The sequence below is a fragment of the Hibiscus syriacus genome, unplaced genomic scaffold (assembly GCF_006381635.1).
Source record: "Hibiscus syriacus cultivar Baekdansim isolate YM2019G1 unplaced genomic scaffold, ASM638163v2 tig00113722_pilon, whole genome shotgun sequence".
Lineage (NCBI taxonomy): Eukaryota > Viridiplantae > Streptophyta > Magnoliopsida > Malvales > Malvaceae > Hibiscus > Hibiscus syriacus.
In genome coordinates this window covers 1716006-1743998 of record NW_024063469.1, presented here as the reverse complement: position 1 = coordinate 1743998, position 27993 = coordinate 1716006, and the positions used below count along the sequence as shown (strand labels likewise).

General features: G+C 36.0%; 2 protein-coding genes across 2 annotated transcripts; both read right to left on the bottom strand.

The window, feature by feature from the left end:
• Positions 1 to 49: 49 nt before the first annotated feature.
• On the bottom strand, positions 50 to 4285 carry LOC120187181 (cellulose synthase-like protein D2). Its single transcript, XM_039190966.1, has 4 exons — positions 3996 to 4285; positions 3053 to 3855; positions 2108 to 2915; positions 50 to 1915 (listed from the first exon to the last, which is right to left on the bottom strand). The coding sequence occupies exons 2-4, from the start codon at positions 3805 to 3807 to the stop codon at positions 164 to 166; spliced, it is 3315 nt and encodes a 1104-aa protein (XP_039046897.1). The 5' UTR covers positions 3808 to 3855; positions 3996 to 4285; the 3' UTR covers positions 50 to 163.
• On the bottom strand, positions 3823 to 27876 carry LOC120187136 (alpha/beta hydrolase domain-containing protein 17B-like). Its single transcript, XM_039190919.1, has 6 exons — positions 27521 to 27876; positions 26774 to 26810; positions 26376 to 26612; positions 26114 to 26161; positions 25903 to 26028; positions 3823 to 3855 (listed from the first exon to the last, which is right to left on the bottom strand). The coding sequence occupies exons 1-6, from the start codon at positions 27841 to 27843 to the stop codon at positions 3823 to 3825; spliced, it is 804 nt and encodes a 267-aa protein (XP_039046850.1). The 5' UTR covers positions 27844 to 27876.
• Between the last annotated feature and the right edge of the window lie 117 nt (positions 27877 to 27993).

Genomic DNA, 27993 nt, shown 5'->3' with positions numbered 1-27993 from the left:
ATTTCATTTCATGCCATGATCCATTTATGGGATGGGACTCGATTGAATATAATCTCGAATATCAACGAATCACATATATCTAAGTTTCAAAGAAATGAGTATACAAATGTGCAACCTTCCCCCTGTTAAAACAATTCATATGGGGAGTACAAAGTCGAGTAAATCATGGTAATTGGAATGACCCTCCAATATCAGAATTTTGCGACGGGGGCTTGATCGCCACCCACAGTAGAGAAATAGAGATAGCTATAAGTCCCGACCAAACGTATATGATCGTCGGAGTTTTCCCTCGTCTTCCCATAAGACCCTTTGCGAATGGGTAGAGATGAGCCAATACCCAGAAACTGAAGAACACACCTCCTAGCAGATGACTCCATTCGGGATTCGTACTGTATACCGTACGAATAACTCCGTACGCAATGGCGATCAAGTTAACAAATATGATGGTGAGTGGGGGTATCATGAGAGATGTCCACTTGAAGATGTAGAGATCGGCGAAATCATCATCCACTTCGTCACCGGCTGATTTTGATGTCAGGGTGAATGATATTTCGATGCCGGCGATCACCTTTAATAGCCCCTGGAGCACTGCAGCAAGATGAGCACTGGTGCCTCCAATCAACCAAAACTGCTCATTCCTCCACCACTCTTCTAGTTCAATGCCGGACCACTTGATCTCTAGCACCGCTAGAGCACAAAGGGTCAGGGTGATGACCAAGAGGTAAACGAGGAATGTCACATTGAGTGTCTGGACTATGAATTGATTCGAAAATAGCGAAAGGGCGGGAAGGAAGCAGTAGACAATGAGGAATATGGAAGTGAAAGGGTATATCCCAACGTTAAGATATGCAATCCTCTGCAGAAACTCAAGCCTTGGGCTGCCTAGTAGAGCATTGTTGCGTGAGAAGAATATCTCGACCGAGCCGGTGGCCCAACGAAGAACTTGGTGAAGCCTATCAGTCAGATTTATCGGAGCAGTGCCACGAAAAGCATCTCTTTTGGTCAGGCAATAAACAGATCTCCACCCTCGATTATGCATCCTGTACCCTGTAACAACATCTTCTGTCACTGATCCATAAATCCACCCTACACTTTGTCCCCATTCAGTCTTGTCCTCGTACCAGCACGAGATAACATTGATTGCCTCTGCAATTGTGGATGGATCTAGGGGCTCCCGAGGCACAGTGAGAGCACCGGGTGGACGCCCATATTTGACAGAAGGATGATCTGCAAGGGGCTGGCCTTGAATTGCTGCAATCCGGACGGACTCAATAAGTAAACTCGAGTTTCCAAACTTCTTAGGAATGAGAGCAATATTCATTTCATCATCTTCCCTCAACTGAACATCTTCAGGGTCAACATCAGGGGCGGAAGCAACAATTGCAGGTTTCTTACGACGCGGAAAGCAGCAGCTGCAGCAACCAGGCTTATCTTCTAACCGAGGTGGCTCAAAACCATAGAGGGCAGTGCGACGAAAGAGGCATCCTGTTCCAACATATACCGGACCCTGAAGTCCATCAAGAGCTCGCATGTTAACATCAAAGAAAACTGTGTTGTGATTGGCATAGCGATCAGATGGATCGATTCCTTCAAACCTCTGGGGAAACTGGACGTAACAAATACGCTCCCCATCTCGGTCCATCATAAAGCAAATTCCTTCTCTCAATGCTAGGGAATTGTAAACGTAGTGGTCACAATCAAGATTAAGTATGAAGGGGCCATTGGACATGATTGCAGAAGCTCGAACAAGCGCATTCATGGCCCCTGCCTTCTTGTTGTGATCATAACCAGGTCGCTTCTCACGAGTAACATAAACTAACATTGGCAGACGAATATCAACCTCACTCAGATCCATGGAATTTCCATCACCTTCTGTACCGTTTTGAGGCTCGCCATGGGGAGGGTCCAACATCACCTGCAATCCGAGTTCAGTATCTTAGTTGACATAATCATACCATCATTAGAAATAATTAACAAAATCGTTCTAAGATTATATTAAAAAATAAAAAGGAATTAACCATGAGCAATCGAAAAAAACATAAAATAAATGCTCCGCTATCGATTCAAAGGAATGCCAACTGAAGAGAAGCTCTTCTTGAATTCTTACCTGTATGATACTGGCATGATCACCCCTCGAATGCTCCGGAGCAGGAACTGTCCAAGTACCAGGCCAGTGGGTTCTATCAGCCATCCAAGTAGCTTTTGGAATCTTCAAAGTTTCCATTGGTTCATCACTATTGTCCTCTCTCCAACGCTTCAATATCTTGACCTCCTCCCTCGTATTAAAGGCATCAGAACGTCGTCGAATTGAATCAGAAAGACCATTGATCCTGACCTTAAATTCATCATATTCACGTTTTACCCGCCTGCGGTCTCGTACAAAATCCGGTCGCACTTTGTTCTTGTAAGGATCTCTCTTTAGATTGAAATATGACTCTGGATTTCTGGGCTGAATTTCATGTTTCCTGCAGAAAAGAACCCAAATTCTGGCAAAACTGCCAGCCTCTGCCATGGCCTCAAACGTTAATAGAGCACCTCCATCATCTGAAACATAACATGCAAGCTTCTCAACCGGGTATTCGGCTGCCAGAATGGAAAGAATGGTATTTGCAGTGACAAGAGGTGGTTCTTTTTCAGGATCCGCAGTAGAAACAAAAATATCTATGCCTGGTAGATCAGATATTCCTGAAGGATTATTCGAACTCGGCTTTTCGAACTTCTCTAGTAAAGCATCGAGATCAACAGCACGATCAAGGGGACAGAGCTTAGGAAGCTGGTCAAGCAGCCAAGAAAAGGCAAACCATATCTCACAAATCACGGACATAAACCACAACCAGATTGCATCTTCATTTGGATGGCTGATTCTCCATTGTAAAAATAATCCAAGAACCACAACTCGAAAAAGGATTAGGAGCCTGCAAGCAAAATCGACAGAGAATCGAACTTAAAAGTGAGCTTTAAAATTATCATGTTCCTACTATTTAACAAAGCTGTAAAATCATCCAATCTCCAAGTTGAATCATTGTTCATAATAAGAACTAAAGAATCACACCGGTATGGACTTAGGATTGCAGCACGTATGCTTGATTTCTGTGTAAGAGGCTTCCACTGCTTCTCCGGGAATAGCTTACGGTCACTGCCGGACTCATCGGTGTTTCGGTCGGCACAATCATTCGGCCACACAGCATTCCCATACCCATAACTCTGATTCGTTTCGTGCAAATATTGAGTATAATCAAACTCATTACTATGACTCCTCATCAAGAGATCTGTCGACTCCACAACCGGCAACCTTCGGCTGGATTTCGACAACAGCAAGTTGCTATCCGGCACCATTTCGCACACATCCAACACCCTATAATGCTCTTTACATCCAGGACAAAACCCATCACCCGTTGCAATAGCATCTGTATAACAATCCTTACAAATCCTAAAACCACATTCACACGGGAACACATCTATGCCTTGCAGATTGGTCATCATCTTGGAACCGCATCCAGGTATTTCACAAAACGACCCTTCTGCAACCACCGTCGCCGGATCGGAGTTTATGATCTTCTTGGAGTAAGCACGAGTAATGCGATTGTAACCGCCGGTAAACATGGAAACCGAAACGTATTGATCATCGGTTCCAACTGGTTGCATAGCGATTTCCATCGGCATTGGCTGGTTATCAGGTGTAGGAGGAAGATGAACTGTATATCTACCGGAATCTACGATGTCGTTTTCATTGTCGATATCACCAGCCGAGTTTATTATATGGTGAATCGTGGGTGTTCTTCTATTGATACGCGGGTCACTCGCCATTATTTGGCCTTTTCCTTAATCAGCAAAAAGAAAACTTTTTCCCAGAACCTGAAATGCAGAAAATCAACTTAAAGAACTTCGTAAAAGAAGTTTTTTTTTCTTCTTCAAAATTTATCAAATCAAACGATGAAGCTTTTTTCTTCAAAATATACCCTTCCCCCCTCCAAACATAAGATTCAAAAGCATACCTGTTTGAACAAAGGAACCAAAGGGCTTGAAACCCAGAAACGAACAAGTCTAAAACATCAACATCAAGCCACCATCATATTTTTTACTTTCAAAAACAGCCAAAATAACAAAACTAGGGTCTTTTTTCTTATTCAAAATCTATAAGCACTAAAACCAAAGAGAAGGAAAAGGGACAGAATTTGCAATGGCTTAACTTATATACAAGTTCTTCAGAGCTAATAAATGAAGGTATATTTGAATATCTTCTTTTGCAGTGATATAAGGACACAACATTCTAGTTTTGGAAAGTTGGTCTGTGGAGATATTACTTGGACATGGCTTGGAAAGATATTGCGGAAACACGCGGATTTTAATTTTAACTTAGTTGAGAGGAGGGAGGAGTCGAAAATTTGACTGCTTATGGAGGTTATTTTGGGTATTAACTTTTTGAAACGGCCGAATTCAACTTTAGAGCCATGTCTACGCGGTGTTTGGGCTTCACTCCGCTGCGGGTGGGTTGCGTTGGAGCCTGCCAAAGTCAAACTTGTTGATTTTAACTTTTAAGTTGTTGACTTTATCTCTCCATGTTCTTTTTCTTTAATAACAAGTCATATAGAAAACTAATTATAAATTTGCATGCTGATGTTATATATTGTTTTCAGTTCATCAAAAGTTTGCTTAAACTTAATTATTTTTAGGTTATATACAAATGATCAATGTTTTTTTAATTAAAATAAAATGTTGATAAGAATTAAATATCAAAATATTAGTAAAAACAAATATAAATTCATCTAAAAATCAATAAAAAAACACATATTTCAGATTTAAAAAAATTCTAACTATATTAATTAATGCTATAAATAAATTCTTGTAATATATTACAATTTATGTTATAATTATTATATTTTTATAAATATATATAATTAATAATGATATTTTTTATTACTATGATTATTATAAGGTATTATCTATTTGAAAGACGCTCAAACATTCATATGAAATGTTGTGTTTGAACTTAAAATATTTAGGAATAACACAACATTAAGACACTATTAACCAAAAATATATGAAGTATAAAGATGGAAAACAGGTAAATGTTAGGGGGGCAAAGTGTGTATTAAACCTTCCAATGATTGTTTTCAACCTCCTTTGGGCTATGGTTTCCCATGGGTTCGCCTGCAGCTGATCGTTGCTTTATCTATTAGATTCCACGTGCTGACGCCGAAAATATGAGCTGTAAATTGCTTCTAATAGACAAAATACAAATAAAGATAAAACGTGTTTTGGTAAGATGGTAAACACTTTTATTAAATATATTAAAATAAAATTAATTCGAGTAATCAATTTATGAACAAAATTATTTAAAAGTATCAATATAATATAAAAGAGAGTAAAATTTTATATATTAAATGTAGATTTAAATCAATAAAAAATAAAATATCAGTAATGCTTTAAAGGATTCTAAAAAGAACGTTGCGATTGTAACCTCGTTGTTAGCTAAAACCTCAAAAATTATTTTTTTAGAATAATATCTCAAATCATATTTGTTATAAAAATATTATAAATTATTCACATAAGATTACCTCGCGTCCTAATAAAAACAAGAAAAGATCCTGCCTTATACAAGGTGTGAGGTTCATTCAACATTGATACACTTTTTAGAGAGTGTAATTTAATATTTCAATTAATGATTTCGTGTTACGCAGAATGTGAGGTTCCCAATATATTGAAACGTCCCAAAAAATTTATCGCGTGTGGTGTTTTTTTTGTTGTCCTCCCAGTTCCAAAGCTTCACTTTGACTAAACCTTTCTTAAGCGATATCAAGTTGCTTACCAATTGAATCAACCACTGTTAGTTATCGCGTGTGATATTTAACATACCTCGCGTGATACAAAACGTGAGGTATGCAATTCCTTTTCGAATTAAATTTAATCATTATATTTTTATTGGAAAATATATAATAAAATAACAGAAAAATTATATTGTTATAAATAGACAATACTAATTAAAATAAAAATTCAATATCTATATCTATATAAAATATTACAAAGCAAAATTGTTTCATGGTCCAAAAAAAAGAATCATAACAAGTACATAGATTGTTATAGTCTATTTGCCAAACTTGGTGGTATGAATTATGTGGATAGTTAGTAGGATAATTGCAAGCTTCGATTTGTTCTAGAAAGGCAATGTTGTGACAATGCCATGATATTAACCATAAAAATGGATTCATCTCCTTACGAATAACTTCTAAATTTATTTTCTTAGAATTCACGAGATCAAGAGGTTTCAAGATTCGAAGTCCTTCATCCCTTAATTCGCCCCTACAATAAATTAGAATAGCGCCATAGACATATATGGCGTTGATATTAACTTGATTGGTTGCTTTCTTCAAACAATGTAGACTGAACTTCGAATTTCTTTCACTAAAATAATTATACATGTCGTCTCTATAGAAAATAAATTAGCTGACTCTTTTTCCCATATGTAATGGGGTAAGGGGGAGGTAGGGTAATATGCTGCCCCCAACGCTAGGTTGAGATCAACTTCCGTGGAAGACCTACAGCAATTATGAATTGCCCATCGTGGGACTCGATCCCACAACCATTAGCAGTAAGGCACATTTCGTGAAATGTTTTCTCGGCTTGATTCCACTGTATGAAGTCAAAATTTTTCATTGAAACGTTCTGAAAAATGTAATTATAATCCGCAGCTTCATGAAAAGTCTTGCGACTCAACTGCGTGTTGATGAAATCGACGATAAAATTAAAAGCGACATGCACAATAATTTTTTATAACACTTATCTCAAGAATAACTCCATAATATTAAAACATATTTTCTTTGCCATTTTTCTTTGAATTAGGTTTAGGAAACCTTCCAAAATGGGTCTCTATTTATAACAGTCGTCGCACCCGTCCCGAAATAAGGAATCGATGGAACTCGCATTTTCCAGGACGTGAAGTACATTGAAAAGGTGCGACACTCTAAAACGAATAATATGCAACGTGTCAGAAAAAACTTGTGTTACACGGGACGTGAGGAACGTTGAATTTGAATCGAATAAATTACAACGTGATAGAATTGACCTCACTGGTTGTAAAATGAGAGGTCATAAATTGTAAAATCCAACCCACATCATTTTTCTTTATATACATGTTCGAGGTATTCTCTTGAGTCGTAAATTGTAAAATTCTTGTAATTTTTAAGATGAATGTGTAATATTTGAACTTATCTTTCAGTTTAGTCTAATATCAACACATACGAGCCATTATAAGCGGGGTAAAAATCGATTTCAAAACGGTACCAAAGCTTGGTTTGTGCATGAAGAACAAGCTAAAATGGATTGATAAACATGTTCGTTGAGTATTTTTGGGAAGTTAATAAAAATATTTGTGTAATGTTTGATCTTAGAGGCGTAGTATTGCAACTTATCTTTCAAATGAAAATAATATGGACATATACGAGAAATTGTAAGCGATGTAAAATTCGCATTCAAAATGCTTTCAAACAAAACAATATTGAAAACTAACGAATATATTTTTTGTAAATAACTTGTAGTGCCGTAAACAACTCTAAAAATTACTTGAAGTTGTTAATATGTGATGCATATTTTAGCACACGGGACTAGTAGATGTTGCCACAAGAAGATGATGACTTCTATAATAAAAGAATACCAACACCCCAGAGAAACGCAAATGAAACCCATCGATACAAAACGCAAAGGAAAAAGTTTAACAATGTTTCTTAAAGGGTATTTGTTTTGACCTAATTGTCGGAGCAAGATATTTCTCGAGAGGCTCAAGCGAAAATCTAGATGCCACCAGAAAAGGATGCCTTGCTCTACGCGATACGAGAACCTAAAAAAAGCTCAAAAGTTTTTTGAGAAGTAGATAAGAACCTCACGTTGTGCAGATTTGTCTTGACCACGAAGAATAATATCAGTCATATCTGATGATATAGAGGCACTTATGGTGCCTATTTTAGTGCATGTAAAGAAATAGTGCCACATGAAAATGATGTCTTTTTTAAACTAAAAGTTTTATGAGAATGGATAAATCGTTTATGAAGGAAGAAGAAGGTTTCACGGAGATAGTTAGGTTTGGAGAAACAAAAGAAAATTTAAATAGTCTAAGAACCTCGACGTGACATGGCTGTGAACTCGCTCTTTGCATAACGTGAGGTCTATTTCATTTCACATCAAATCAACTATTACGCTGTCAGAAATCTCTACAAAACTTGCATTCTGCAAAATGCGAGTTGCTTGCCACTTCACCTCAAGAATCTTTGCAGGCATATATCCATTCCAAATCATGCCAAAAATATATTTTTTAAAAAACTAGACTTCCATTCGAATCCTTATTTTAATAAAGTGAAGACAAACGAACCATACAAAACTGAAGTGAAGGCAAAGATAACGGAATTGATCAACAACTGTTTTAATCATAAGATTATTTGATGCTTCTTGATTATTACATAGTTTGAAGTCATTAAAACTTTGTTCGTATTTGTTCATACTTATTCTTCTCTTTATATGGTCGTAGATATTTTCAAAACATGTCGAGAATATGAAATATTACTACTTTTGTATGTTATGATGGTAAAATGATGTGTGATGCATCTCTCGGCATCATCTTTCAGTCTACACATACTGTGACGATAATGTTGTCAAAGAAATTAAAGTATAAGAAATTTACGTAAGAAGTCAAGAATAATATTTCACATGGTCATGGGAAAAACTTAAACCGTTGAAGTATCGACTACTGACGTCGTTGGAACCACTAACCTACTCAATATATAATATTGATAACGATGGTGATGTGGACGTGATGCTCGATTTCCACATGCAATATTCATTAGGAGGGCCACTTGAGCTATATGTAGATTTTTCTGATGATAATGATGCTTCCACTGTCCCAAATTGGAGACAACTATATTTTAACTTTGATCATAATGTTCATAGTCCGACATCTAATTTACATAACGACTTCAACTTATTAAGTACACAAAGTTGGGGCAATGACTTGGGTAAATCATCATCTTCGATGCCAAGGAAGTCTTACGTAACTAGCTTGGAATTTAACCTGAATATTCCATCAATGTAATATATAACGTACAATCCATACAATATTGGCGTGGTTACATCATCTTTTCAATAGGAAATGAGGTTGCAAGAGCATGAATATGATTTCTCAGTATCTATGGGGAGGCAATCTTGTGTTGTTGTCGATTTTGATCTTGGTAGTCCGTGAGCGTTCTCTTGAGTGATCTCATGATCGACGCATAACTTTTACTTTTATTATCCCTGTAGTCGCTGACGTTAAACTATTCTGACTTGAGGAGGATATTTCTAACGTTCAATGAAGAACCAAAGGATCTTGACGTGTTGATGGGAGCGAATGATGACGACACTCCACATGTTACACCTCATGTTTCTTATTACCAGTTACTATCTCACTTCATAATGGTTGATATGGAACCTTTCAATGCTTTGGAATTTTCATAACTCCCACAGTTTGATCAATACAACCAACATTGTGATAGTGAGCTCTATATTGGAATGATGTTTTGAACAAAAAAACTCGTTGTGACTGCCATTAAAAACTATAACATGCCACTCGGTTATGTTGACCATGGAAAAAATAGACGCAAAACAAGTACATGGTTGAATGTGTCCACAAGTACGAGGGATGTAATTGAAGAGCTCGTGTATCACGCTTGAAGAGGATGAACAACCTATGAAAAATGACAAAATAATACCAACCTCATACATGCACCGCCAACAGTCTCACTCAGGATCATCTAAAATTAGATGTTCATGTGCTTTGTGAAGTCTTCATACCCCTGGTCAAAGCAGATCTACGTATAACACTTTCCAATTGTATTGATGCAATTACATCTCAATACGAATACATAGTTAACTATTATAAAGCATGGTATACTATAGACCATGCTCAACAAAAAGTGTATGACCAATGGGAAGAATCCTACAAATAATTGTAGCCATGGATGAAATTGATGAAGAAACGCATATCTAGAACGGTTGTAAAACTCGAAACTATGTTAGCATATGAAAATGATCGTTTCGTACAAGGTATGTGCTAATCCCACAAGTTATTTTGGACATATTTGTAGTGTGCTAATGCATTCTGCCATTGCAAGTCGATAGTTCATATCGACGACACTTGGTTGTACGAAAGATACACACAAATATTGTTGTTGATGGTTGCACAAAACGATAATAGCAAAACTATTCCCATCAATTTTGCAATAATCGAAAAGAAATACATAGACTCTTGGGAAATCTTCCTTAAGTACTTGTGAAAATATGTTCTATCACATGTTTTGTGTAAGCTTTCTGGTGATATATGTCTTATTTCTGACCGAGGTACAGGGATTAGATACACAATCGAGCATATGGGACTGTCTTGGCAACCTCTCTATATTTATCACTAGTATTGTTTACGTCATATTGATACAAATTATTTGCAAAAGTTTAGGAACAAAGATGTATGCCTAATAGTGCTTTGAATGAGTACATCTTTTAATTTTTTTGGTTTCAGATATATATTTTTTATTTATAATTAACTGTTGCATTTTTAATAGTTAGGCTACTCTCATTCTGTACTCGAGGTTGAGGAGTTGTTTCAATAAAAAAGACATATAAATAAATAAGGCTACAACTACCTTGCTAAAATCCCAAGGGATAAATGGCTTCGATCATTAGATGGAGGTAGAAGATATGGTCACATAACAACAAACTTAGTTGAGGCGATCAATTCATCACTAAAAGGAGTGCGATATTTTCCTATTTCTTCCGTTGTCAATGTTACATATTATCGGTTGGCAACCATGTTTGTAACCTTGGGAAAGCAAGCAATTAACTGGATTGCAGGTGGCCACAGAATCCTCCCAGACCTCTACACAAAAGTGTAAACCTTTCTACATCACTTAAACGCGATAAATGTGACAAGCATCTCTCGCGAACAAAATAAATTCTGTGTTTCAAAATATTCGAGGCCATTGGAAGACATATATCATAACGCATGCATTGTTAATCTACATGACATAACCTACAATTGTGGAGTATTCCAAACATTCAAATACTTGTGTTTGTACATCTTGCTACTTGTTCTTTTGTACGAATTGACTATATGTAATTCGTTGATCCCATATACTTACTTTAAATCGTATTCAATGTGTATTAATATGAGTTTCCTCTCATTGGAAATGAAAGGGATCATAATGAAATAGATTATGAACCTACAATGCGACCAGATTTTACATTACGATGCAAAAAAGGGTCATTCACTATCAACGATGATGTATTGTGATGAAGATTTGGCCAAACATCGAGAAAGAATTGGCAGCCGAAACTATGCATTATTTTTAGGAATCCAGAACACTCAAAGAACAAATGTCCTAATCGATCACGTCATCGTATTGATTAATTTTATTTTAAACAAAGACATTTTTATGTTTTAAATATATCATCAAATCAAATATAATGTTAAATTTTGTTTAAATTATTATTTAAGTTTAAATTATTAATTTGTTTGAGTTATCCTTCAATAATAAGATTTTACATGTTGCGTGTTCTGTGCACTTTAAATTAGATACAAATATGTGCAAGTATACACAATCGAATAAGTAATATAGAATAAGTAATATAGAGTGAGTGAGTATCATCTCCACAGGAATTGTAGGAAATTATAACTTAATTTAAATCACCAATCTAAATTATCTAAGTATAGTTAGTGTGATGGTCTAAACAAATAATAATGTCATTGCAAGATAAAATGTATACAGATGGAATTTCAATGGTATTGTGGATGGGTGGCAAATAGAAATGTTATGGAAAAATGAGTTGCAATAGTAATGTGGTAATGAAGCATGATGAAAACGATATGGAAAATTGAGATGTATGAAGTGTAACCAATTGAAAATGCTAAGACAAAAACAATTAAGAATTCGGGATTAAAAGAGATAATTATACAATCCTCACACAAACAAGCTCCAATGGGAATGATTGGTAGGGTCGCTAAAAAATCCTTAGATTTGTTTTCTAAAATGGTCCAAACTTTTATGGTTAACTTGCTCGACAAAGTTTGTTAAGAGTGTGCTTATGTTATCTCTAGTCAAGGAACCTAACAGATGAAAATGCCACAGCAATACCTCTCGACATGAACATTATCATAAAACTTATCGATTAAGTTCTACTTCTTTTAGTCTTTGAAATCCTATCCTTATCTCTAAAGTTTATTAGGTCATAGTTAGCAACTAAAACCCATTGCTCACGTTGATCCTCACCTAGTTTCTCACAACCACTTAGTTTCTCTCGAACACTAAATAGTGAATCTAAGAAACGATTACTCTCATAGTTCTTACAATCCTAAGTAATTAAATACAGTGATAAAAGAAAATAATAACCATAAAGACTTAAACCATTCATTAAAACAAACACTTAATCATCTATAAAAGACCCACACCAAATAAGGTTTAGTTCATAATGAGGTTTAAATCATCCAAAAATATCATTCGTTTTATACTAAACCACAAAATATAAAAGAAAATAAATCACAAAGGTGGAGGAAAAACTCTCAATGTGCACTTCCGTGAGATCTCTCGGCCACCATGAACCACCTTAGCAATGTTAGTTTCTCTCGAACACCTAGCTCTCCACTCATTTGAGCTTGAAAATGGAGGACACCACTAAAAATATGAAAATGGGAGAAAATATGGAAGCTTGTAGCTGCCCTCTCACTATTTTTCAAAAGAATCCTCTCCCATTTTTGTGGCCTCATTTTCTATTTCTACTAAAGGAATGTGTTGAAAATATTTTGATATTTCGATATAACAAATTAAGTTAAATGAATTTTAAGATTTTCCAAAATGATTTTCTAAGTATATTCGATATAATTATTAGAATATCAAAAACATTACTCCAAATATTTCAAAAATCATTTTTAATCCTTACTTAAGTGTAAAATTAAGTTTTAATCTTAAAACAATTTCAAAATAATCTTTCAAAGTATTTCGAACCATTTCAAAGCCAAAAATTCCAGATTGCTCAAAGGGAACCGATTCCCCCCCAAGGGGGTACCGATTCCCCCCTGAATGGTTTGGCTCCGAGATTTCCAGAATGCTCGGAGGGAACCGATTCCCTCATAGGGGGTACCGATTCCCCCTGTTCAACGGTCGAAATATTTGAATTTTACACTTAGGGAACCGATCCCCTATGAGGGGGAACCGATTCCCCCCACGCTCCAAGCTGTTTTATTAATTGTTTTCACACTAAAACGGCTATATGATCTTCACTAATCATCCCCAACGTTCAGAAGTGATTCAAGGTGTATTTAAACAAGTTCTGAAGCCCTTGATCAACAAGAAATCATAGAGAAACAAGAGAGAAAGCATCAAACACAAAGTTTGTGCAAATCAAACCAATTTTCCTTTCAATATTCTTTTTGCTTTCAAGAACACCATTTGTGCTCATTTGTAATTATCTTTGAGTGTTCTTTTCTTGTTCTAGAATTGTGCAAACATCTTACCTTGTAAGTTTGCAAATTTGTAATCTTCTCTTTGGGAAAGAGTGTTCTCAAGAATTGGGGTATATTCTTGAGGGTGATGTAAGGTTATCTCTTTGGCCTCAAAAGAAAGAACAAATTAGTGAATTTGTTGGAAAATCCTTAGTGTGGATAGCTAAGGTAGTGGACGTAGACTTTGATTAAGAAAGTTGAACCACTCTAAATCGCTGTGCAATTACTTTTAATTTTCTGCAAAAGCTTCCACCAAATTTTTAATTGCCAATTCACCCCCCTCTTGGCCAATTCCGTCAATCGATTAACTCAACAATTGGCATCAGAGCCTAACTCATTTGAAGGTTTAATCGCCTCTTGAGTCGATTCGGGAAGAGTTATATTGATAATCAAAGTCATCAATGGCCTCCGCTTCAAACTTCGACTCCGGTCTCGACTCGATGCCCGTCAACAAGCCTCCTTTCTTCAATTGAGCTAACTATGCCTATTGGAAGAATAGAATGATGTACTTCATTCAAGCAAGTGACATGGGAGCATGGAATGCTGTAGAAGAATGATACATCAAACCTCTCACTCATCCAAGGTTGTAGAGTGAAGGAGAGACAAGAATGTTCCAGCTCAACTCCAAAGCCATCCATATCATTTTTTGTGTTCTTGGACCAGATGAATACGGAAGAGTTTCATCGTGTACAACCGCCAAAGAAATATGGGACAAACTTCAAGTCACTCATGAAGGTACCGATGAGGTAAAGAAATCTAAAATTAGTATTCTAACGCATAACTATGAAAATTTCAGGATAAAACCAAATGAAGATATCAAAGCTATGACGGATAGATTTTCAACGATTGTCAATGGTCTCAAATCATATGGAGAGATCATTTCAAATGAAAAGCTTGTGAGGAAGTTAGTCTACTCCCTCCCAAAATCGTGGCAATCAAAGAAGACGGCAATCATCGAGTCTAAGGACTTAACGTCTTTAACTCTTGAAGAGCTAATTGGGTCACTCCTCACTCATGAAATGATGCTCGAAGATAAGGTGGACCTCGACAAAATTGACGAGACACCAAAGGAGAAGGAGAAGAAGAAAAACATTGGAGTTGCTCTCAAATCCACAAAAGATGAGAGTGATTCAAATAATGATGGCGATGACGAGGAAATGGCATTGTTTGCCAAACGGTTCAGAAAAATGATGAGACCTTATCGAGGAAGAAAATTCAAACGAAATTAAGGCCTCAAAAATGAACCGAAAGAGAATGACCCAATCATTTGCTACGAATGCAAAAAGCTAGGGCATGTTAAATATGATTGCCCACAATTGAAGAAAAAGGGTCAATCAAAGAATAAGCACAAGGCTCATGTGGCTACATGGAGCGATGAAGAAAGTTTCGATGAAGAGGAACAAGAAGTAGCTAACTTGTGCTTGATGGCATTTGGGGAAGATTCTAAGGTAACCTCTAACTCATCCGATTTTGATGATTTATCCTATGATGAGTTATTAGAGGAATATAATGGGTTGGCTTCGGATTATGAGAAATTATTTTTAAAATATAAAAACGATGTTTCAAAATTGAAAAATGAAAACAAACTCATATCCAAAACCAACAACAATCTTGAAAGTAAAATCAAAGATTTGCAAATCAAACTAGAAGAGTTTGAAAAGAAAAATTTAGATTTGCAAAATTTACTTTCAAAGATCAATGATGATCATCAAAAGAAAATTGATGATCTTAAAACTTCTTTTGATAAAGTTGGAACAAAACATTTTGAAAAAGGTGGAAATTCAAAATCCAACTGTGTTAGAAAAAGTTTTAGAAACTACAATCATAGAGGTCCCCAAAGAACCTCTAATGGAAAAATCGTTAGAAGTATGTGGGTTCCTAAAGAACTCATTACTACTAAAGATAAAAATATCCTACACAAATGGATACCTAAGGGGACTAGGATTTTGGAAACTAATGAATATGGACCCAAAAGAATTTGGGTACCAAAAATCAAAAATTAATCTATGTTTGTAGGGAAAGGAGCATTGTTACAAGGCACGGGAAACAAATTCAAATTCATGGTACCTTGATAGTGGATGCTCAAGACACATGACCGGAGACAAAAGCCGGTTCATTGAGCTTAACGCCAAAAATGGAGGAGAAGTGACTTTTGGAGACAATTCAAAAGGTCACATTGAAGGTATTGGTACAATAGGTAATACATCTTCCATACAAATTAAGAATGTTTTATATGTGAATGGATTAAAGCATAATCTATTGAGTATTAGTCAATTATGCGATAAAGGATTCAATGTCTTATTTGAAATTAATGGTTGTAAAGTCATTGACATTGCATCTAATCGGATTATGCTTGTTGGTCATAGAATAGGGAACATTTACATGGTGCATTTAGATTCTTTTGATATGACTAATTTATGCCTAGTTGCTAAGGATGAACATGATAGTTGGTTATGGCATAGGAGACTAGGACATGCTAGTATGAGTGTTTTGCAACGGCTAATTCATGGTGATTTTGTTCGAGGGTTGCCTAAGCTTAAATTTAATAATGATAAAATCTGTGATGCTTGTGCTAAAGGAAAACAAAAGCGTGTTTCTTTTAAATCCATTAATGACGTATCAACTAGTAGAGTATTACAATTGATCCATGTAGATCTTTTTGGGCCAACTAGGACTACTAGCTTGGGTGGAAAACAATATGCATTTGTCTTGGTAGATGACTATTCTAGATATACTTGGGTTCTATTTTTAAGTACTAAAGATGAAGCATTAGAACAGTTCATCACATTTTCAAAAATAATCCAAAATGAAAGGGTTACTCTATAACTAGTGTTAGGAGTGATCATGGCACTGAATTTGAAAATCTTGGATTTATTGAATTTTGTAATTCTAATGGTATTAGTCATAATTTTTCAACACCTAGAACCCCTCAACAAAATGGAGTTGTTTGACTTGGATGAAGGAGGTAAATGTGTGGATGTTAAATTATATAGGTCAATGATTGGTTCTTTGCTCTATCTAACTGCAAGTAGACCGGACATCATGTTTAGTGTTTGCTTATGTGCTAGATTTCAATCATGCCCTAAGGAATCATATTTACTAGCTGTTAAGAGAATCTTTAGATACCTTAAGGACACTCCTAGTTTAGGACTTTGGTATCCTAGAGACTCTAGCTTTAGCTTGCATGCTTTTTCTGATGCGGATTATGGAGGATGCAAATTAGATAGGAAAAGCACCTCCGGTACTTGCCAATTCCTTGGAAATATGCTAATTTCTTGGTTTTCAAAGAAACAAAATTGTGTTGCATTATCTACCACTGAAGCGGAATATATTTCAGCCGGTAGTTGTTGTGCACAAGTTTTATGGATGAAACAACAACTTTTTGATTATGGAATTGAAGTAGGTACTATTCCTATCAAGTGTGACAATACTAGTGCTATTTGTCTCACTAAAAATCCCATCCAACACTCTAGAACTAAGCACATTGAAATAAGACATCACTTCATTAGAGACCATGTCACTAAGGAAGATGTAGTTCTAGAATTTGTTGATACTTTGCACCAATTAGCGGATATCTTTACAAAACCTTTAGACAAGGAACGATTTTGGACACTTAGGAGAGAATTAGGTTTGACCAATCTATCTTCACTGAGTGTTTAAAATAATTTTAGCACTTTTAATAATAAATGAAAAAATGCTTATAATAGTAAATTTTGATTGCATTCATTGCTATTAGTTAGGGGGAGTTTATGATTCTTGATAAAAAAATTAATTTTATGTTTAAATATCGTTTAAAGATTAATTGAATTGTTTGAACATGATTAATTTTCAATATATGAGTTGCCAATACCACTAGAGGAAATTAATTTAGCATTTTGGGTGTTTAAAATCGGATTTTAGCATTTTGGTGCAGAGGGAATCGATCCCCCCTTGAGGGAACCGATTCCCCCTTTGAAGGGGAACCGATTCCCCCCACAGGGGAATCGATACCCCCCTGGGGTTCTGGTTTTATCGGGCAGAACCCTTCAAAATTCCCAAAACCCTTCTTCTATCTTAAAGCTGTTTCTCACCCTAAAACACTCAAATCTCCATTCTTGCCTCAAATCATTGATCTTAATCGGAATTCACTTCAAATATCATCTCCTAAACTTGCAATCATCATTAACATCGTGCAAACAACATCAAAATCCACTCAATCTCATCCTTCAAGGTAAAATTTTCTAAACTCCCTATTTAATTGATTTTGAACATAGGACTTGTTTTAATTAGTTCTATGATGAATTTTAGATCGGGCATTGATTGTTTAGTGATTAGAAACTAGATATTACAACCAATTTCATCAAAAACACAAGAATTTTTCAATTTTTTTTATTTTCGAAATTAAAAAAAATGTTATTTTTCAAATTATTGTGTTTTGATTAAATTATGTTGTTGTTATGAAAACTATACATATATTGTTTCTCAAAACCATATTTTTCAAAAGTTTTTCAAAAACTTTGCCCATTAGGATTGATTTAGAAAACCTTGAAATATTGAGGACTTAATTGAGTTTTGGGATTGATTAAATTGCATACATGTGTTTTCTAAATTACAGGTTATCAATTCTATTCTGATTTCCTAAACCATGTCCAATCCTAAACGTGCTAGGTCTTCATCTAGTCATTCACACCGTCAACCAAATCCACCTCCAAATCCTCCACCTATTCCAATTTCTAATCCTAATCCTATTGATCCTAATTTGACTATCCAAAATTCGTGTTTCAATCATCCTGGTCCTAGAAATCATCGTTTTTGGTATTATCAATATTTCGACTCTTACAAAATCTGGGAATAACGTATTCCTTCTCATCAAGCTATGTTAGCTATCAATTTTAAATATCTTCCTCTTTTACAAGAGTTGAAATTTGATAAACTCTTTGACCTTGAACTCATCGTTTACCATCAACTTGTTCGTATTTTCTATTCTAATACCGTTTGTGTTAAAGACCAAACTGAAACCTGAAACCATAGAAATTCGTTCCTACCTTCTAGGACAATTCTTATATATTGACTCGGCTTACATAGCCAATACATTCGGATTAGATAATGATGGGATTTCAAATGAAAAACAGGTTTTAGGATCTCGTTATAAAAGAAGGGATAGTGCAAGTGTCCTAGACCTTCATGAACGTTTTCTTCATCTAATGATTTCTTGGTGGTTTCGACCATCCGAAGGTCGTTATTATACTCTTAGAGCCTTAGATATTTGGTGGTTATATTGTTTCGAAAACAATATTAAAATCAACCTACCTCAGATTATTTTTGCTGAAATTGTTGAAACCGTAAATCTTGTTCCTAATAAAAAAACTATGTTCATCTCTTGTTTACGGTTGTATTTTGAGTAATCTGTTTTCCAAAGCTGGTCTTAGAGTCGGTCTAGATGCCGTTTTTCCTCTTAAGAAACAAATTAACCTTCTTTCCTTAACGAGAGCAGGATGGATTAAGGATAAGGAAACCAGAGAATAGGTTCGATCTTCTGCAAATACTCCGGGAGCTAGTTCTTCACAAGCTCCACCCGAGGCTGATGAAGATCTCGAGCTTGAGCAATTAATGCGAGACATCGATGAAGCTGAAGATGAACCTGAGCAGCCCGAGGAGCAGCCCGAAGAGCAAGCACAACAAACGCATCCAATGCCTCCATATTTCCAATCCTTTATGGAGACATTCGATTTTCGATACGCTACTATGGATTCGCGCTTTACTTCTATAGAGTCCCATTTATCCACAATGGGAGCTCAACAATTAGAAATTCTTCAGGAAATGCGTGCAAATAATGAAGCAACCAACACATGTATTAATGACCTCACTAACGAAATGGCCGCTATGCGAGCTCGTTTTCCTCCTCCTGATCCAGATATGTCATTAAATGTTTTACTTTGAACTCCAAACTTATTGTTTTAACATTTTGAATATTTTGGAATGTTTGAATTTGTGAATTGATTGATTGTGAATTTGTTTGGATTTATGGATGGGATGAACTTATATGTTTTGTGTGATTTATTCATTATTGCATCATTTACTTCATGTTAGATATATGACCAATTTTGCCATATCACATTAAATATGAATATTGATTATGAAGATAATGGCTAACGTTTCTCTTGATTGTGATCTAGCAGCTTATGCATACATATACCTAATCAATTGGCTAAATGTTTTTCACGTTTCTTTGAATCTTTTTGATTTAACAAAAAGGGGGAGAAGTGTGTGTGTTTTAAAATAATAAATGGGAGAAGTGTTAAAGTAAGGGGGGGTAATTTCAAAACTTGATTTCAAAATCTTAAAATTACTAAAATGTTTTGTTATATCAAAAAGGGGGAGATTGTTGAAAACATTTTGATATTTCGATATAACAAATTAAGTTAAATGAATTTTAAGATTTTCCAAAATGATTTTCTAAGTATATTCGATATAATTATTAGAATATCAAAACATTACTCCAAATATTTAAAAAATCATTTTTAATCCTTACTTAAGTGTAAAATTAAGTTTTAATCTTAAACAATTTCAAAATAATCTTTCAAAGTATTTCGAACCATTTCAAAGCCAAAAATTCCAGATTGCTCAGAGGGAACCGATTCCCCCCCAAGGGGGTACCGATTCCCCCCTGAATGGTTTGGCTCCGAGATTTCCAGAATGCTCGGAGGGAATCGATTCCCCCCTGTTCAATGGTCAAAATATTTGAATTTTACACTTAGGGAACCGATCCCCTATGAGGGGGAACCGATTCCCCCCACGCTCCAAGCTGTTTTATTAATTATTTTCACACTAAAATGGATATATGATCTTCACTAATCATCCCCAACGTTCAAAAGTGATTCAAGGTGTATTTAAACAAGTTCTGAAGCCCTTGATCAATAAGAAATCATAGAGAAACAAGAGAGAAAGCATCAAACACCAAGTTTGTGCAAATCAAGCCAATTTTCCTTTCAATATTCTTTTTGCTTTCAAGAACAGCATTTGTGCTCATTTGTAATTATCTTTGAGTGTTCTTTTCTTGTTCTAGAATTGTGCAAACATCTTACCTTGTGAGGTTTTCATTGTAAGTTTGCAAATTTGTAATCTTCTCTTTGGGAAAGAGTGTTCTCAAGAATTGGGGTATATTCTTGAGGGTGTTGTAAGGTTATCTCTTTGGCCTCAAAAGAAAGAACAAATTAGTGAATTTGTTGGAAAATCCTTAGTGTGGATAGCTAAGGTAGTAGACGTAGACTTTGATTGAGAAAGTCGAACCACTCTAAATCGCTGTGCAATTACTTTCAATTTTCTGCAAAAGCTTCCACCAAATTTTTAATTGCCAATTCACCCCCCTCTTGGCCAATTCCGTCAATCGATTAACTCAACAGAATGCCCTAGGGTTTTTATCTAAAATTCCCTTAGCACCCTAGGTAACATCCTCTCACGTGAAAAGGTAGTACAAAGGTGGTAGTGGTCCCCTCCTAGGTGGCAAGCAGCATGAATTACGTGTGGGATGGACAATTCTCTCTTTTATAAAAATCTTCAGCTCTTTTTTTTACGCCAAAAAATGTCGTCTTAGACTCCGTGGCATTTTCCTCATACTTCATCAACCCAAATTGCCACGGTAATTTCCCTTGCTAACCTTTGGCTTCATGAACCTGTAGATCCCCAACCAGACACACCTTTCCCAACAAGCAACACCAGTTTCAAAATAAAATACCACGGAAGAATTGCATCCACCAAATACATTTATATGCTCCTAAATGCATCTATATGATCCTAAGACAACCAATAACTTAAGTGAAAAAACCCTAAATATAGCCTTTTTACGAAGTTATCACACCTCAAACTTAAGCTATTGCTTGTCCTCAAGCAATGGACAGTGGCCACCAAAATAAATATGTCATGGCAAGTTCAGATTTAGGACAATCATATGAGATAAAACTTTATCCCTTAGAATAGTTCACTTCAACATGCTAGACAAGTTATGAAATCAAGTACGGTTCCCTTGGGCAAGATCTTTTGCAAGTGTGTATGCATGATTGTATGCAAGTGTGTATGCATGATTGAATCTAGTCTACGAGGGGAGTCACCCTATCACACTTCATTCACTCGTATGCCCTGACTGCCATTTCAATATCTTGGGAACTTCGTGTTCTTCGTAATGCGATGTCATTAATTGAAATATTAAATTGCATTCTTTGAAAAGTCTATCCACGTTGGGCAAATCTCGCGCCTTGTATAACGCAAGGCTTTTACCCATTTTTTTTAGGACGCGAGATAATTCTACGTGTGCAATTTGAGAGTATTTTTTCTAACAAATATGGTTTGGGATAATGTTCTAGAAAATTAATTTTTGTGGGTTTTTAAAGTAATAAACTCGATTGTGAGCACTTCTAAATTTGTTATAATAGATTTTAATGAAATACTAGTCGTCTTTTTACGTGTTTTGACTTTGAAATACGTATAAAATTGATTAAATATTTGCCAAAAGTTAAACCAGGAAGTAGTCTCGTAATGTTTTTTTGTTATGACAAAAGTGTAACTTTTGGCCATATAGTAAGTAGACTTAATTTATCATTTTTGTTCTTATAGTATTCTTGTATCAATTTAATCCTCGAAGTTATTCAATTACATCATTCTATATTATACCCCTAACTTAAACCCTAAACCCTAAACCCTAAACCCTAAACCCTAAATCCTAAACTCTAATTTAGGTTTATATTTTAGGGATTTAATTCATGGGTAGGGTATATAATGATGCAATTAAATAACTTTGAGCGTTAAATTGATGCGAAAATACGATAGGGGCGAAAATGATAAATTGGGTCTACTACAAGAACAAATGTGACATTTAAACCTTTTTTTATTAATATGAGATAATTGCAAAGTAATATATGTTTAAAGATAACTTTAAACCATTTAATATTGAACATTCATACCTAAATATCTTTTATGCTTAAATCTAAAATTTCAAAAAATAATAATAATTTTTTTATTATCGAAGTGGTTTGGTTGGTTCAGTCTCGTAATGCTTGCTTACAATGGGGATGGACAAACATTAATATTTCGCGGTTTGGTGGCTTTGCCTTATTACTATATTCTGACTAAAAATAGAGCATGACATGAGAATTTCGGACAATAATTGCAATTATAATATGAGTTAGAAAAATGCGCATCCATAATTTTGTGTCTGCGTATTTTGTTAAGTTGGGTGACTAAAACGGAATAAAAGTGATAGTTGAGGTATTAAACATAAGTTTAGCCAGTAAACTATGAAAGATTGGGAAGAGACGAGGGGCCGTCAGCTTTTTGCATACTGTGTTTGATGGCGTGAATGATGGAGCGGAAACCAAAGCAAGTCGTTTCTGTTTTTTAGCATTAAATAATGAAGCTGAATTAACGGCAAGAGGTCGGTGGGATCAATCATCTCTCATTCCCACGTGATCTCAACTCAACTCAAATCCATCCCCAAACCACTGCTTTACAACGTCATCATCATTCTTCATTCCATTTTTTTCTTTTTATTAATATTTTAAATTCATCCTACTTTATAATATCTTTTCTCTCTTCAATTTCAAATTAAAAAATTATACTTCAAAGCACAAGTGGCTTTCGTAATAAAATAATTTTTATTATTCTTAGAAGATTCGGGTTCGAGCATCATAAATATCAAGAGAGTGAACGTTCAACGTCGAAATATTGGCAGTTATCTTTCAACATATACTATTTTGTACTTAAGATTAATAAAAAAAAATTATACAAGCCACATTTATCTTGGAAACAAAACAATTAAAACAAGTTTATGAAATTGGGTAAAAATTATACAGGCCCAAGTCGGCCATCAGGCCCATGAACAGATGTCTCCATAGAACAAGAGGTACTTCCCCCCCCCCCCCAAATTTATCTCAAACTATACGATATTCTATAATTATCTTAAAATATCATTATTTAAATAATTTAAATATACAAACTTTTTTATATATTTAAATATAATAATAAAAAAATAAATAAATTTATATAATATAAAAAATATTGATAGTCGACATAATTTAATCAAAATGAATGTGCAATTCAAGTGGGATCTGAGATTACAATTATTATATGTACAAATTTCTTATATTTGACTTGATGAATTCATTGTTAGCAGATATTCCGTTGTGGGGAAGACCGACTCCTCCAGTTTCATTGTTGTGTGATTCACAAGCTGCGATATGTGTGGCTAAGAACCAAGCTTACAATGGTAAGAAAAGACACATTCGCATAAGACATGAATCAGTTAGACACTTGATAAAGAATGGAGTGCTCTCTTTAGAGTATGTGAAGTCGGAAAGGAACCTAGCAGATCCACTTACCAAAGGGTTAAGTCGGAAGCTGGTCCTAGATTCGTCGAGGGGGATGGGTCTAAAGCCCATTGGTTGAGGAATTCATGGTGGATACCCAACTTAGTTATCTAAGTTCCATGTGGTCAAACGAAACCATGGAAAGACTCATAGTGCACATTCCTACTGCCTATCCCTATGATGAATAATGTGCATGCCCAGGATGAGCTTAATTGCTCTTAATAAATTCATAGCCCAGGCTTTGGGTGGTCTTAGTGAGAAAGACTTGATGAATTTACCGATTTTGGCTGAATATCTATTCTTAATAAGTTCATAACCCAGAGTGAGTGGGTAGGAAATGATGAACTTACCGACAGAAAGGTTGAGTTTGTTAAACTCTTAATAAATTCAAATCCAAGTATTTGGATGGTTCTAGTGAGAAGGACTTATTGAATTTACCGATAAATGAGGTTGAATATTTATTCTTAATGACTTCTTAGCCCAGAGTTTGGGTGGTTCATTTATAATGAACTTGAAAAAAGTCACCATACCCTTTGTGAGGTTGAGCTATTATAAAAGCTCTTAATTATTTCATATTCCTTTTTAAAGGGTGGTTTATGTTGAGATAAACTTGATGAAATAACCTATGTAAGTGAGAAGGGTTAGCCGCCTTCTATGAAAAATGTTGGGCTATTTTTCTAGCACACTTACTAGAATCCTGAGGTAAGATGGCCAAATATATACTTTTGTATATATATATCTTACACATCGAGGACTCAGGTGGATGAAGGGGTTAGTTGTGTGTTATGAGTTTACCCTGATCTTAGAAAGTTCCAGACTAGTTTCACTTATCTAAGAGAAGGATTGCTCATCATCACTATGTACTAGTTCCAGATATGTTCACTAGTGCTTAAGCAACTAATCTCGCTATTACTCTTCTGGAAAGCTTGTTTTCGAGTTTCAGAAGATTTCTTTCGCATTAGTGGGGGAATGTTGGTAATGCTCAATCCCACATAGTGTTGGAAACACTATTGGGAATGGTATTTAAGGCTTGACATTCCACTTCCTTGTTGAGTGATAGAGAACAAGGGGGGCTCTCGCGCACCGCCGCCGCCGTCCGTCCGTCTCGTCTCGGCTCGGCACGGCACGGCACGGCTCGGCTCGGCTTGTGGTCGTGGTCGTGGTCGTGGTCGTGGTCGTGGTCGTGGTCGTGGTCGTGGTCGTGGTCGTGGTCGAGGTCGAGGTCGAGGTCGAGGTCGTGGTCGTGGTCGTGGTCGTGGTAATACGTGTCTTCGACACGTCCGCGCGGATACTATCTTTTTAGAGAAAATTCTTGAGGAATTTCTCTTTGAAAGAAACAAATGGAAAATGTGAAAGATATCAACTGATATTTATAGGCTGCTGAGGACTGTTTGAATTTCAAATAATAACAGTTTTATCAGAAATTAAACAGTTTATTCCTAAATTAAATCAGAAACGTTAAGATGTACCTGGACTGATTTACAGCTTTGTACAAAGGAGACAAGCTGTTAATATCAGGAGTTACAGGAGTTATTTGATTTAATTCCAGGGGTTACATGATATAATTTCGGGAGTTATAACAGCTGAATAATGATACAATGAACCTGGACTATTTCTGAGTCAGGTTCATCTAGTCGTTTCAGCTGTTACAAATAAGAGGTTTAATCCTGAAATTTTATGGACGACTTTAACCCTATTTCTAGCCTATAAATAGAGAGCTATATTCAGCTTCTCAACTCACTCCAAAACATTCACAATTCACTTACCAAAGTGTTTTCTAAAGTTCTCTCTGTGAGTTCTCTCTGAGTGCTTTCCGATCAGAAGTGCAATACCACCAGCAGTCCACTCCGGTTTCGGGTGTACGGAATTCGGAGCGACCGTGTTAACCTCGGGGGACGGTCCGCCTACTGCAGCGATTACACACATCGAGGCGAATTCGTTTCTAAGGCAGTGGTTCTTACCACGACACGGTTTACGAATCTGTTCTTCTTAATTACTGTTTATATTTTCAGTCAGTGCTAACGGTGTAGTTTTGCAGTTCATATATCCAACATAATCAGGGTATAGCTCCAAGTTGCAGTGACCACCTCCTTTGATCCACAGAGGCTCGTACGGTTCCCTTGCCATTTTCCAAAGTCCATTTCCATGCAGCCAATCGACAACATCATCTTCCGTACCCTGATTACAATGTTCGATCCGATTCGACCGGCTTTCAAATTTGATACATGAGCTAACGCAGAACAGAAATTTGAAAGGTACTTACATGTATTACAAGGGCAGGACACTTCACCTTCTGAATCCTCTTGATGTTCTGCAGTTATGAACATTGTAATTAGGCCAAGCATCGCAGCAAATATATAGACTACAAACACATCGATGCTGCTCAAATTCGGTTCACAGGTCATTAATGTTCCCAACGGTATCAACCGACAAACTATTGGTTTTTATACCGATTATCAGACTGATCCTATAATCGATAATGCCGGCATATCTTCCTTAGAATGCTGACATAGATAGATTACTACCTGATAGATGTCAAAGCAGAACGAGAACTTAACATGGCAGAGCACACGAAGGCCGGAAAGAATGCCGCTATGCAAAACTACACCTCTTAACCTCGGAAGTTTAGCTGCCAAATGTAGCGTTGGTCCACTTCCGACTGACTGTCCGTATAAAATCAAGTCTTCCTGACTAATTCCATACTCTGTCTGAAGACACTGATACACCGCCTCTATATCAGCATAAGTGTTTGATTCACTTGGCTGGAAACCATGACACAAAAACATTAGCCAAAATACAGACTCCAGGTCGAATCGACAATGGAGAAGATAATTATATCGAATAGTTGATGATCATCCCTGCGTATGCATGACCGAAACAGCTATAATTAGAGCAATGCAGCATTATAAAGAAGATGAGCTACCTTCCCAGATGATGCACCATAGCCAGAATAGTCATACCTGGATCAATTGATAACATGGTAGTAAATAGTGGAGTAAAAGAGCAGCTAAAGTGATGAAGAAACATTTCCCCAAGATCTGATTGTATACAAATTGAAACTAAAGTGATGAACAATTACAGATATAAGCCAAATAACACCATTCAGCAGCTGAACAGTGAAATATGATGAAAGAGAGCCCACCAAGTTCAACAAGCAAAAATGTGAATGAGTTGTATAAATGCAGGTGAGCATTATTTTTGTTATACCACCGAAGATAGCTTCCGTAAATTTTTCCATCCACCGGAGTCTCCGACTAACCTATATCTTCTAAACATAGATTGCTAATCAATTATAGCGCATAAGATCTCTGATTAATGATTATATCTATCTAGCTTATTCAGCTTATGACTAATCATGATGACCCTACAGCGAAAATATACGCTAAAGGTCACTATAAATACTCCAACAGATATTAAAACGAGGCTGGACACTTCAACATCTCACTGTTATCTTCTTCATGATCCACTCTCTTCTCTGCAAACTCATCGGCAAACGGCCGTCCTTTATCACCCTCCTCTTCATCATGACCAATTCTATGTCTCACCTACACATCAGTCAACTGGCCACGATTCTCTGCCAGAACTAAAATGGGTGAACCAATTCGACTAACCTAACTTGTTCGATCAATAATTTTGAACCAGAAAAAAACTGGAAAAAGGAAATACATACCCCATGAGATTGACTCTGAGGTTGATCTTGAGCTGGACAAAGAGGTCATAGAGTTGGCCAAGGTCAGCAGCATTGCCATGAGAGTAGAGCAGGGTAAGGCGTGCGTATGGATTTTTCAAGTAAAAACCAACAATCTTGTTCCCGAGTTTGGTGTCGATCAAAAGCACATCCAAAGAAGGATCGTCGGCAACGGGAGCAGGCATTGAGGAAGACGAAACCACCTTGAGTTTCTCATTGTTATCGTCCTTCTTAACCTGATAAGTTGGTGGAGATGGTGGGAAAAAAGCAAACTTGGCAGCCAACTGAGAAAACATGCACCCCATTCACACCCCGAGAATCATTGAAAAAGGAACAAGCTTGAGTGCATGACAGAAAAATGAAAGGAAAAGCTTGTACAAGTAAAAGATGCACTTCAATAGGATGTCTTCACTTATGGTGGGGGAAGATGGGATTTTGCCAAGCTAGATTTGTGA